The sequence below is a fragment of the Mustela nivalis genome, assembly GCF_964662115.1.
Source record: "Mustela nivalis genome assembly, chromosome: 10".
NCBI classification, from domain to species: domain Eukaryota; kingdom Metazoa; phylum Chordata; class Mammalia; order Carnivora; family Mustelidae; genus Mustela; species Mustela nivalis.
The window spans coordinates 40,533,666-40,547,052 of NC_139029.1; the positions used below are offsets into that span (position 1 = coordinate 40,533,666).

The 13,387-nt window shown below is 40.1% G+C and overlaps 1 protein-coding gene across 2 annotated transcripts in view; it reads left to right on the forward strand.

Annotated features, from left to right (window-relative positions):
• Window positions 1-13,387, forward strand: part of ZYG11A (zyg-11 family member A, cell cycle regulator) — an 80,267-nt gene that overhangs the window by 56,126 nt on the left and 10,754 nt on the right. For both annotated transcript variants that reach the window (XM_082688434.1, XM_082688435.1), the window contains 4 exons: window positions 2,949-3,048; window positions 3,142-3,195; window positions 9,121-9,282; window positions 9,358-9,402. In XM_082688434.1, the coding sequence (XP_082544560.1) occupies window positions 2,949-3,048; window positions 3,142-3,195; window positions 9,121-9,282; window positions 9,358-9,402 (361 nt within the window). The remainder of the gene's footprint in view (window positions 1-2,948; window positions 3,049-3,141; window positions 3,196-9,120; window positions 9,283-9,357; window positions 9,403-13,387) is intronic.

Here is a 13,387-nt window from a genome sequence, read left to right on the forward strand (position 1 = left end):
GCTCCCTGCTGAGCAGAGAGCCCGATGCGGGGCTCAATCCCAGGACCCTGGGATCATGACCTGAGCCAAAGGCAGAGGCTTAACCCACTGAGCCAACAGGCGCCCCAAGAGGGACAATTTTTAACCATAAACCCTGGGATCATGACCTGAGCCAAAGGCAGAGGCTTAACCCACTGTGCCACCCAGGAGCCCTGATAGGGACAATTCTTAACCATAAAGCTAGCTATATTCTCACGAAGCGGTAGAGTTAGCCTGTGCCTTCTTGCCTTCATTCCTGGTGCTCACTTCTCTCTCTAATAAATGTCCTTTGTGGCTCCCCCCCTCCCCAGGATGGGACACTTTCATCTACATTAGAAACTTGTTCAGGTTACTCTCTTTTCTCTTCCATGATTGTCTTAATAGTGTCTGAGAACTCATCTGCTGTGTCTTGATTGGCAGAAGCTGCTTCTGTTATCTTGACATTTTAAAATTCCAACCCCTTTCTAAAATTATCAAACCATCCTTTGCTGGCATTGAATTTTATAGTTTTAGATCCTTCACCTTCTTTTTGTTTTAACTTGTCATATAATGAATTCACTTTTTTATTTAAAGATGTTATTTATTTATTTGAGAGAGATATCACAAGTTGGCAGAGAGAGAGAGAGGAGGAAGCAGGCTTCCTGCTGAGCAGAGAGCCCCATCCATGCGGGGGCCGTGGGCGGGGGGCTCGATCCCAGGAACCTGAGACCATGACCCAAGCCAAAGGCAGAGGCTTAACCCACTGAGCCACCCAGGTGCCCCATGAATTCACATTTCGTTGAATCATATTTGAGTCTGTAAGTATGAGTTTCTCACAGCAATCCTGTACCCACATAAAAGAGATAAAAATGTGTTTTGCAAAAGGTGCAAGGTTTTCATGCCTCCTGGCATAGCTGCAACAACAACTTAACAAATTCACTTTTCTTTCTTTCTTTTTTTTTTTTTACAGTGGTCCTTATACTGGACTCATTTGTCTTAAAATGATGGGTAACCTCAGCTGCAGACCTCAGTCTACAGTAGATATCAGGCAGTCACCTTTTTTTTGTAATGTCACATTACAAAAAGGGGTTCGGGGGAAGGCAGTCCTTTACTAGCAAGGTACTTCCTGACTTCAGGGAGCACATCTAGCATCACTGGTGGCACTTTATGTGGGTCTTCCCCAATGGTTTTATTCAAGGTTTACAGTATTTCATGAAACACAATGAAAAATACACAAGAACTGTAAGAGATTACTTTTTACTTTGCAATTTACTGGAAAGACAAACTGCTCATACGGAGTGATTAGTTTTGCATGGCATTTTAAGTGGATACTCAGAACGCTTGAGCTCACCCCCATATTGACAGGAGGTGGCTGTGAAATAATTACAGTTGTAGAGTATGAACTACAGTTACTTTTATGCTGTTACTATTTAATACTTTGTTTACATTTCTCTTGACTGAATGGTACCATGTAGGATTGGTGTTTGTGTAAGTTTCAATGAATTTTAAACTTTTAGTAGATGTGTGTATATTTTATGGTTATAAATAGTAAAAGAAACTACTACCTAGTATTTATGTATATTTTATGCATTTATAAATACCTATCTTAATTTTTTGATGTTTCTAGACTATGCGCTTGGTCTGAGTTTTTCCAAGTTGTTGCAAATCTCCAAAAAATTTTCCAGTATATTTATTGAAAAAAATCTGTTTATAAGTGGACAAGTACAGTTCAAACCTGTGTTGTTCCAGGGCCAGCTGTGCTCGAAAATGTCTCCCAAACTGTGATTCCAGTTCAGAATAGTGAGTGGTTAAGAACATGGGGTCCAGAGAGTCAAACATACGGGGATTCAAGTTCTATCCCTTCCATTATCTTTGCATGAGTTTCCTCACTTATAAAATGGTGACTCTTCTGAGGATTAGACATGATAATGTTTGTAAAGTACTTATGGCAGTGCCTAGCTTAAGAAGTAGAGTCTGTTCTAAATGAAAGTCTTTCTTACAATTTTGTTGATAATAATTAAGAAAATCATCTTCTTAGACTCCAGAGGAGCTCCTCCTGAGGCCTTTATAGTATAGTCTTCCAGATCCATAAGCTCAAAAACATTTGTAATAGTTGCTGCTGATGGCAGGAAAATTAAGCACAGGCTAACATGAACAAAGCCTGTGATATGTTGGTGCAGAATTGTAGGCTAAGCCATTCTCAAATCTAATTGAGATGTGTACTTAAAATGGGAGTTGACTTTTTTTTTTTTAAGATTTTATTTATTTATTTGACAGAGAGAGATGACAAGCAGGCAGAGAGGCAGGCAGAGAGAGGAGGAAGCAGGCTCCCTGCTGAGCAGAGAGCCCGATGTGGGGCTCTATCCCAGGACCCTGAGATCATGATCTGAGCCGAAGGCAGCGGCTTAACCCACTGAGCCACCCAGGCGCCCCTGGGAATTGACTTTTAAAATTACAATAGGGAAGGTGGTCTTCCTCACTAAAAAAAACAAAAACAAAACTATTTCTACCTACCTTTTCTTGAAAAGTTAGGTCTTTCTTATTCCTACAGCTGCAATCAATAGCAGTTGACTACCAGCTGCCTCTTTTTTAAAAAGGGCATGAATTCTCTCTAAGTGATTTGTTCGCTGTGGCATCTTAGCATTGTCTACAATTCAGATTACAAAGTACTACCTCTACGGGATCTTCTTTCCTTTTTTCAGACCCATCATAGTAGAAACTTAATGGTTAAAATAAGCCTTTCTTTGATCTGCTTATCTTTCTCTGAATTCTGTGCATTTCGCTTACATTCCTATTTGCCTGCTCTCCTAATCTTTTTGTCAGATGCTTTTGATTTTCATAGCTGAGGCTTTAGAAATCTAAGATACAGAATTCGTTGTGGAGGCTAAGTGATTTCCTCTCTCCTTACGTATGGTTTAAAACTTTATTGTGAGAAAAATACTGCTTTTCAGGTTTGATGCTGCCAAGTTTGTGATGAGATGGCTCTGTAAACATGAGAACCCCAAGATGCAAACAATGGCAGTGAGCATCACTTCTATTCTAGCCCTTCAGGTATGTGATCGCTAAAGGCAAGATTTCTCTCTCTCTTCTTGAGGGAGCTCTGACCCGCTAGTATTTTACTTTTGGCTTTTTGTTTGCTTATAGCTCTCACCTGAGCAAACTGCACAACTTCAGGAAGAGCTCCTCATGGCAGTTAAGGTAAGTGGGTTATCATTCTTATAACCTTTCTTTTTTCCAATAAAAAGGGTGTGAACATAATTTAAAAAGTCAGATCCTTCTAAAAAGCTTATAAAATGAAACATCTGGGGGCGCCTGGGTGGCTAGTGGGTTAAAGCCTCTGCCTTCGGCTCAGGTCATGATCCCAGGGTCCTGGAATCGAGCCCCGCATCGGGCTCTCTGCTGAGCAGGGAGCCTGCTTCCTCCTCTCTCTCTCTGCCTGCTTCTCTGCCTCCTTGTGATCTCTGTCTGTCAAATAAATAAATAATAAAATCTTAAAAAAAAAAAAAAAGAAAAAAACATCTGTAAGACCTGCTTCCCAGAAGAAACTTTCTACTCTACTACTACTTCTTCTAGTATCTATCTCCACATCTCTAAATAAAATGCTTTTTTAAAAAAAATTTTATTTATTTATTTGACAGAGATCACAGGAAGGCAGAGAGGGGGGGGGAAGCAGGCTCCCCGCTGAGCAGAGAGCCTGATGTGGGGCTCAATCCCAGGACCCTGGGATCATGACCTGAGCCGAAGGCAGAGGCTTTAACCCACTGAGCCACCCAGGCGCCCCTCATCGTTTTATTTTATACTTACTTTGGCATGAAGCTTGTGATACCTTCCTGCCCCCCAGTCATTTATGTTTCCTATGAACTATTTGTTCATGTCCTTGATATGTTTTCCATTGGGTTGCTAGCTTTCTTCTGATTTATAAAATTTCTATATATATTAAGAAATTGAGGCTTTGTGATATGAAATGCATCTATTTTCCCCACTTGGTTGTTTGACTTTTTTACTTTATTCATGGCATATTTTGCCATGCAGTAACTTTAAAATATTTATAGGGTTGATTTTATTATTTTATTTCTCTGACATTGATGGCACATTTGAAAGTATTTCTCAAAATTTCTCATGATTTTTAAAAAGTACTTGATTTACTTGGAGCGTTGCTCCAACTGTTTGCTCAGTGTTTGCTTTGTACCTTTTCCTTAATGAATATATTATCTTTTCTCCACTCTTATGCATTGCTGCCTTTATCATATATTAAATTCCCGTATCTCTTTGCATCTATTTCTGGACTTTGTGCTGTGTTAATTTATATGTCTATTTATATGCTGATATCATAGTTTATTTATTGGCTTTATAATTCCTTAATAGTTAAGATCTTTCCTTGGGTTTCTTTTAGTTATCTTTTTTTTTTTTTTTTTTTTTTTTTTAATGTGAACATCAGAATTGGGTTGTCTGGTTCTTTTTTTTTTTTTTTTTTTTTTTAAGATTTTATTGATTTATTTTAGAGAGAGAGTGTGTACACACTTATGAGCGGGGGGCGGGGGGAAGGGCGGAGGAAGAGGAGTGAGGGAATCTCAAGCAGACTCTCCCACTGAGGATGGAACCTGACATGGAGCTCAGTTTCACAACCCCGAGAGCATGACCCAAGCCCCATCAAGGACTGTATGCTTAATTGAGTAAGCCACCCAGGTGCCCTTGGCTTATCTAGTTCTAAAAAAAGCTTGGTTTTCTTTGGGTTTTGTTAAGTGTATAGATTGACTTAGAAGAATTAACATCTCTGATACTGATTTTTCCTTCTGAGAACACTATTTGTTACTCCATTTATTCAGTCTTTCATGTCCCCAGAAGTACGGGGTGTTTTCTTCATATTGATATTCTGTATTTCTTAAATTAATTCCTGAGACCTTTACCTTTTGTATTGTTTTACAAGTGGAGTCTTCTGGGTATTTGGTATCTAGTCAGTAGGTTTGGGGGATAAAAATCAAGGGTGGGGGTGCCTGGGTGGCTCAGTGGGTTAAAGCCTCTGCCTTCAGCTCGGGTCATAATCTCAGGGTCTTGGGATCGAGCCCTGCATCAGGCTCTCTGCTCATCAGGGGGCCTGCTTCCCCCGCCCCACCTCCCTCTCTGCCTACTTGTGATCTCTGTCAAATAAATAAATAAAAATCTTTAAAAAAAAAAATCAAGGGTGATTTTAAATGTGTTAAGGTCTGAGATGCTTGAGATACCAAGGAGGCAGCTTGATACAGGATGCAGCTCAGAGGATTGGGTGGACAGGGCTAGAGAATAATTTTGAGTCATCAGTTCTGATATAGGATGCAAGTATCTACCTAAAGAGTGTGGAGTATATAGAGAGAAAGGAAAAGGACTGAAACCAAGTATGTTGGAAGAGAAGGGGTAGCCAGAAAAGAGAGATAGGAGTGTCTAAAATGACTTAGTAGAAAACCAGGAAAGAGTGATTTTTTTTTTAAGATTTTATTTATTTATTTGACAGACAGAGATCACAAGTAGGCAGAGAGGCAGGCAGAGAGAGAGGAGGAAGCAGGCTCCCCACTGAGCAGAGAGCCCGATGCGGGGCTTGATCCCAGAACCCTGGGATCATGACCCGAGCTGAAGGCAGAGGCTTTAACCCACTGAGCCACACAGGCGCCCCAAAGAGTGATGTTTTTGAATCCAAGAAAATTATTTCAAGAAAAATTGAGCAGTTATGTCAGATGCTATTAAGTGGTTGAGTGAAATGAGGACAGAGTTGCCAGTTGCATCTGGCAAGATAGAAGTTATTAGTTGTCTTGCTTACATTATGTTAGTGGAATCGTGGGACAAAACCTGTTTGGACTACAATGATGAGCAAATGAGAGGTGAGAAATGGAGACAACTTTTCAATATATTTTATTTATTTATTTTAAAGATTTATTTGTCAGAAAGACCACAAGCTGGGGGAGCAGCAGGCAGAAGGAGAAGCAGGCTCCCCACTGAGCTAGGAGACCGATGTGGGACACTATCCCAGGATCCTGGGATGAAGGCAATACTTAACTGAGCCACCCAAGCGTCCCTCAATATATTTTAATGAGAAGGAAAGATAAAGGAAGATACTACATGGGTCAGTAGGGCCAGTAGTTGTTTTTTTTCCAAGATCATTTACATTGATATCTATTTTATACCCATGAAAATAATTCTGAACAAAAAGGGGAAAATTGATGGCAAGGCAAGACGGAAATAATTCAGTGCCAAATCTGTATGTGTGTACTAGAATTGTACAGTAGGCTTTAGATTAGAGCAGAAGGGAACGAGGAATACAGTGATGGAAGTACAGGTAGGCTGGGAGATTTTATTGGGAAGAACAGTGGTAGTTCTCTGAAAAACTAGATAAAGTGATCAAATAAGAGGAGTAAAAAGATGGTGATTAAAATTGGAGGAGAGAAAGAATGATGAAAAAAGAGTAGCGTTGGGAGCAGATTCATTGAGAAATACAGTAAATCCCCAGATACAGTTGAATGCCCTCTTAAAGTGTTTTGGCAAATATTGAAAGTGAGACTCAAGCACAGTCTTTTTTCAGTATTCAGATGTTTGGGCCTGGGGCATAAAGTGGGGTCTTTAAGGCAGCAGTTTTGTCAGGATGATTTGATGGAGTTGCTGGGGATGGTAACAGGAGTAGACAAAGATACAGAATAGATAGAGATAGCAAGTACTGAAGGAACACGGAGGGAAGAGTAGCACTGTAGTTCTCAGAGAAAGAGTTTTATGTAATGTTATGAAAAATTCAGACTTTAGGTGAAAACAGGTTCAGCCTGTTTAGGTGAAAACATGGTCAGCCAAGTCTTCAGATAATTTATCTAGTCAAGTCTTCAGATAATTTATCTTCTCTATGCCTCAGATTCTTCATCTGAAAACTGGCATCATTTGAAAAACAGGCATCATTTGAAAAACAGGCATCTCTCTCTGACAAATGAATGAATAAAATCTTAAAAAAAAAAACAATGGAATACCTAATATGTACTTGATTATGAGTCTTATTTACAAGGACCAAGAACTAGGTCAAGTGCTCATAAAATTTTACCTCCTCCCCCCCTTTAATCTCATTATAATCTGTCATAGGAGTAATATTTTGCAGTTGTTTTGAATGTCATTAAGGTAAAATAAGTATCTAAATATGGGCCTGACCCTGACCACAGTCATCATTGTTTTAAGGATCAGCCTCACTTTCCCTACTCCCACCCTTGCTGCTACCCATCCCCTTGATCTTCTAGATGATTGCTGTCATTAAGTACTATGTGTCACTCTACACTTCCCTCTTGGCTCTCCCAGATTTATTTTATTTATTTATTTATTTTTAAAGATTTTATTTATTGGGGCGCTTTTATTTATTGGGTGGCTCAGTGGGTTGAGCTTCTGCTTTTGGCTTAGGTCATGGCCTCAGGGTCCTGGGATCGAGCCTTGCGTCAGGCTTACTGCTCTGTGGGGAGCCTGCTTCCCTCCACCCTAACTGCCTGCCTCTCTGCCTACTTGTGATCTCTCTCTGTCAAATAAATAAATAAACTCTTAAAAAAAAAAGTATATTTATTTGACAGACAGCGAGAGAGGGAACACAGCAGAGGGAGTGGGAGAGGGAGCAGGCTTCCCGTTGAGCAGGGAGTCCGATGTGGGTCTCGATGCCAGGACCCGGGGATCATGACTGAGCCGATGGCAGATGCTTAACAGACTGAGCCACCCAAGCACACTTAAAGTTTTACTTTTGTGATAAATTCTTTTGATACATGCTTTCTTGATGAAGTAACATATTTGAAGTGGTCTCATTCCTCTTGAAAATAGACATACTCTGATTTGTTTAGTGCTGTTATATTTTATGTACCTTTTTATTAGGTGGCTGAATGAAGACACCTAACTTTTCCCTCTGTTATGATAGTCTAATATTTTTGAAAGAAAGCATGAATACTGGCTTAACTTGTGTCCAGAAATATTCTAATCTGAAATGGTGTTTTGGAATCTGTTCAAGTGAACCCATGGTTTCTTTAAACTATTAGGACACGTGATTGTAGTACTACTGTTACCCTCTAGCCATCCTGATCTGCTCAGTGACCTAGAATAGCATACTTTTTCTCTTGCCTGTCATATACTTTACCACCACCACCATGTCTTCATTTCTTGCTTAACTCACATATCCCTCTTTTTCTTTTGGTCTCATTTGTCTCAGTTTACATATTACCTGTACAGGGAGGCATCCCTTTCATACCTTTTCCAAAATACATTGTTAGGCTTTTGTGTGTTTTCTTCAGAACATTTACCAAAACTTAAAATTCTTTTTTCTTTTTTTAAGGACTTTATTTTGTTTTGTTTTGTTTTTGTTTTTTTTTTAAAGAGTTTATTTATTTGTCGGAGACAGAGAGAGAGAGCACAAGCAGGCAGAGTGGCAGGCAAAGGCAGAGAGAGAAGCAGGCTCCCCGCTGAGCAAGGAACCCAATGCAGGACTCCATCCCAGGGATCATGACCCCAGCCAAAGGTAGCGGCCTAACCAACTGAGCCACCCAGACATCCCCAAAACTTAGAATTCTTATTTAGTTGAGGAAAAACCAGCTATTTTTTTTTAATCTGTCTCATTTATCGTGAATAAGTGCTTGATTTCCAGGAGGTGTTTACTAAACATTCTCAATAAATGAACAATGGGGGACACCTGGGTGGCTCAGTCGGTTGAACATCTGCCTTGGGCTTGGGTTGTGGTTCCGGGGTCCTGGGACTGAGTCCCACATTGGGCTCCCTGCTCACTGGGGAGTCTGCTTCTCCCTCTCCCTCTGTCTCCTGCTCCCCCTGCTTGTGTGTGCGCATGCTCTCTCTCTCTGACAAATGAATGAATAAAATCTTAAAAAAAAGAAAAAACAAAAAAAATGGAATACCTAATATGTACTTGATTATGAATCTTATTTACAAGGACCAAGAACTAGGTCAAGTGCTCATAAAATTTTACCTCCTCCCCCCCTTTAATCTCATTATAAACCTTAGGAGTTAGATGTAACTCATTATATAGAGAAAAAATGGATCATGAAGATACGAAGTGGTTTAACAACTATTCCTTTTCTTACACTGTAATCGAGTCAGTCACTGGGGCATCTAACTTTTTGTCTCTTTGGTTTTTAGGAACTTCTAGCAATAGTAAAACAAAAGACTGCTGAGAATTTAGATGATGTCACCCTCTTGTTTACTTTGAAAGCCCTTTGGAATCTTACAGATGAGTCTCCAGCTGCTTGTAGTCACTTTATGGAAAATCAAGGACTGGCAATCTTCATCCAAGTCTTGGAGGTGGGAAAATAGAATTGAGTTTGTATGTAAAGTTCTTTTTTTCATGATAAAGTAACCTGTGTATTCTTTTGACAGACTTTTTCAGAGTCAGCAATACAAAGCAAAGTACTTGGTCTTTGGGTAAGGTGAATTGTTTTCAGTTGATTCTAACTACTAAAATTAAAAAAAATAAATAAAACTAACACTTAATGTAGCACCTACTATATGCTAGGCACTTTTATAAGGAATTTCTGTGTATTAACTCATTTAATCTTCACATGATTCCCTGTAAAGTAATACCATATCAATCATCTGTTGCTGTGAACAAATTATAGCTCGAACTGTAGCCATTTTATTTACTTTTGAATTTGTGGGTTCGCAGTTTGAACCTGGCTGTACAGTTCTTCTGGTCTCATGTGGAGTTAGTTACTCATGTTGCTTCTGATACCTGGTGGCATCACCTAGGGCTAGGGCTAGATGCTCTAGATGGCTTGACTCTTGCTGTGATAGTTGGTGCAGGTTGTTAGTTGGGCCGCATGTCTCCATGGGCTTCTTTATTTGGCCAGTTCAGGGTAGCAGAAGAAGGCAAGTCGCACTATGTAAGTTCTTCTTAAATCTCTGCTAATGTTATATTTTTCTAATGTGTCACTGGGCAAAGCACATTAGGTGGTCTGGGGTGTTTCCCAATAATCACTTCTCCAACTCTCCAGCAGCAACTGGATATCCTACAGTTGTACTGAGTACCTGGAATTATCATCAGATCCCAGAAGTTAAAGGGCTCAGTCCCATGAGACTGCCTGCACTTCAGTTGCCAGTCATTAAGTCTTGGACCACCTACACTTCTGACTGACTGGCTGTAAAGTAAGGGTTTCCACAACCCCCTCCTCAGTTTAATGATTTGCTGGAATGGCTCACAGAACTCAGGAAGGCACATTTTACTTGCTATTAGTTTATTGTAAAGAATACAACTCAGAAACAGTGAAATGGAAGAAGTGTATAGGGTGGGAAGGATGAGTATATGCAGAGCTTCCATCTTCTCTCTGGGTACACCATCCTCCCGTGCCTTGATGTGTTCACCTACTTAGAAGTTCTCCAAACCCATCATTTAGGACTTTTTATGGAGGTTTCATCACATAGGCACAGATTGTAATTCAGTCTTCAGCTCCTCTCCCATCCCCCAGAAGTTATAGAGTGGAGCTTAAACCCAGTCTTCTAATTAAGGTTGTTGTGGTTTAGTTTAGTTTAGTTTTGTTTTGGCAACTAGTCCTCATCCTGAAGCTGTTTAGGTGCCTGCCAAGAGTTGCCTCATTTGAACAAAGATGCTCCTGTTATTCCTATTACTTGGGAAATTCCAAGGGATTTAAGAAATCCAATGACTTTCAAGAATTGGGGACAAAGACCAAATTTATATTTTTTATTATATGTCCATAGTTAAGCCCAGATCAAAGAAGGTAACCATACCTTGAGGAGCAGGGAAGTCACATGGCTAAGTTAAACAGGGATAGGAAAAATTGTGCTATGTTCTGTACTCCACCACCCATTGTTCATTACATTTTATAGACAGAAAATCTGAGGCACAGAAGTGCCATTTACCCTATCCTACAATGGTATTAGGAGCTAGAATGAGAATTCGAAGTCAGGCAATCTGGCCCCAGACCTTGTGATATTAACCACTCTACTATACTTTCTTTTTATCAAGGCAGTCAATTTTTTAGAAATTTCTTTGGGTCACTGGGTAATGCAGTTAAAGAAGTATCCCAACTCTTCGGTTCAGGTCGTGATCTCAGGGTCATGAGATCAAACCCGGCGTCAGGTTCCAGGCTAAACAAGGAGTCTGCTTAAGTTTCCCTCTCCTTTTCCCTCTGCCTCTACCCATCCCCGCACCTCCTAAAGTAAATGAATAAATTTTTTAAAAAATTTTCTTTGCTCATACTGTTATACTAGCTCTCAATCAGGATATCTATAATTGAGAAATTTCTTTTTTTCCAAAAGATAAAGGTGAAGATTTGCAAAAAGTAATGAAGACATACTGTTAAGTCCCTTCAGTTTGCCATGCATGAAATGTATTGAGCTGATGGTCTTATAATACTTGGGAGGTGGTGTTAAGTACACAAATAGTTTTCTAAGTGCTAGAAAAGCAGCACAAAGTCTCGTGGGAGCTTTTAATTCTAGACCATGCCCTTCTTGAAAGCAGGGACTGTGTCTTTTCCTTTGTATCCCTAGCACATATAGAACTTGTACCAGAGTAGAGAGGATTAAATGATTAATATTGGAAATCTGGAAGGTACAGAAAAGTAGAAAAGAGAGACAAAAGAAGCAGGAGACAAAGGTCTTTTGGCTAGGGAAGATGAGAAAATGCAATCATTTGAGGGGCAGTGTAATACAGAATATCTAGAATTTGGGGAGATGGTGGGAAGAAGAAAAGCCATAGGAAATAAAGCCAGAAAGGTGGATTGGAGCCTCATATATGCTATATAATGTTAAGTGTCCTACTATTAGCTACCTTATTTTTTTTTGTTTAAGATTTCTTTATTTATTTTAGAGAAAGAGAGAGCAAGGGGAAGGGCAGAGGGAGAGGAGAGAGAGAGAATCTCAAGCAGACTCCCTGCTGAGCCTGACACATGGCTGGATCCCATGACTTATGAGATCATGACCTGAACCAAAACCAAGAGTTGGATGCTTAACCAGCTGAGCCACCAAAGTGCCTCTCAGCTAACCTTTTCCAAAAGATCTTTTACTTTTCTGAGAGCCTGTAAGAAAGCTGAGGATTTATGAGGTTGCCCCCTTTCCTTTCTTTTTCTGAATGGAGAAGACCCACATTCTCCTGTGGCTTGCATCTTGTTAACATTTTGTTCATAGACTCTTGAAATAAGGCTCTTGAAAAAGCTACTAGAAAAGTAGCCTCTGCCGGGCTTATAAGAGAAATCTGGAGATTTCTGTCCTTAGTTATACTGAGGATGCTATCATATTGTCCGTCCTTGTTGGGGCTTCCATCTGATCGACTTAATGCTGAAATCCTGCTGCTGGTGAGGATATGTATAGCTGCCTTTGGGGAGAACTGGGGTAGATCTCAAAACAGTGTAGTTTCTGCTGAAATTAATAGGGTATAGCTGGTCTTGTGAAAAACTGGGGGAAGTGAGCTCAGAATAATGCAGTTTTTGGCATAGTACCATATGCTGCTTTTAACATACTAGTTTCTGGGGTATACAATAACTCCTGTGTTCAACTTGACTATATGTTTCACTTCTAAACCTTTGTTTTTTCATCTCTGTGGTAGGCAGACCCCAAAGGAACCTCCAGTGATTCTTACTCTTGGTGTTCGTTTCTTTGCGTAATGCCCTCCTGTCAAATGTGGGCAGGAACTGTGACTTGCTTCTTACCAATAGAATATGGCAAAGATGACAGGACATCACTCTGGTGATGATGTTATGATGTATATACAGTAGACCCGCCCCCCCCATCTACATTGTTTATCCGCAATGTGGAAGCAGGTGACCATTCATCAAAAGATCAGTAGTAGCCTAATGCTATGTCACATGCCTACGTTATCCACCTCTTTATCTTGTCATATAGGCATTTTGTCATCTACTCACAAGCAGAAGGGTGAGTACAGTAGAATAAGTTATTTTGAGAGAGACCACATTTGTGTAACTTATTATAATACATTGTTATCATTGTTCTATTAGTTATTTTTGTTAATCTCTTACTGTGCCTAGTTTATATAGGTATGTATATGTAGAAAAAACATAGTATATATAGGGTTTGGTTCTATCTGCAGCTTCAGGCATATCCACGGGGTCTTAGAACATGTCCCTCACAGGTAAGAGGGGACTACTGTATTAATCCTTCTTGCTAGCAGATATGTTAGAGACACTCTTCACTGTCTTAGAGGAAGCAAGCTGCCATGAAATAAGTGGTTGAGGAAGAGAGAAGCCCACATGGGAAGGAACTATGGGCAGCTTCTATTGAGCTAAGTAGGTAGCCTCCAGCATGAAACTGAAACCCCCAGTTTTGCAGCTGTGAGATGAATTTTGCCAACAGTCTGAGGGAGCTCAGAAATAGGTTTCCCTCTTGTGGAGCCCGCAGATGAGAATGCAGCCCAGCTAGCACTTTGCAGCAATGCGAG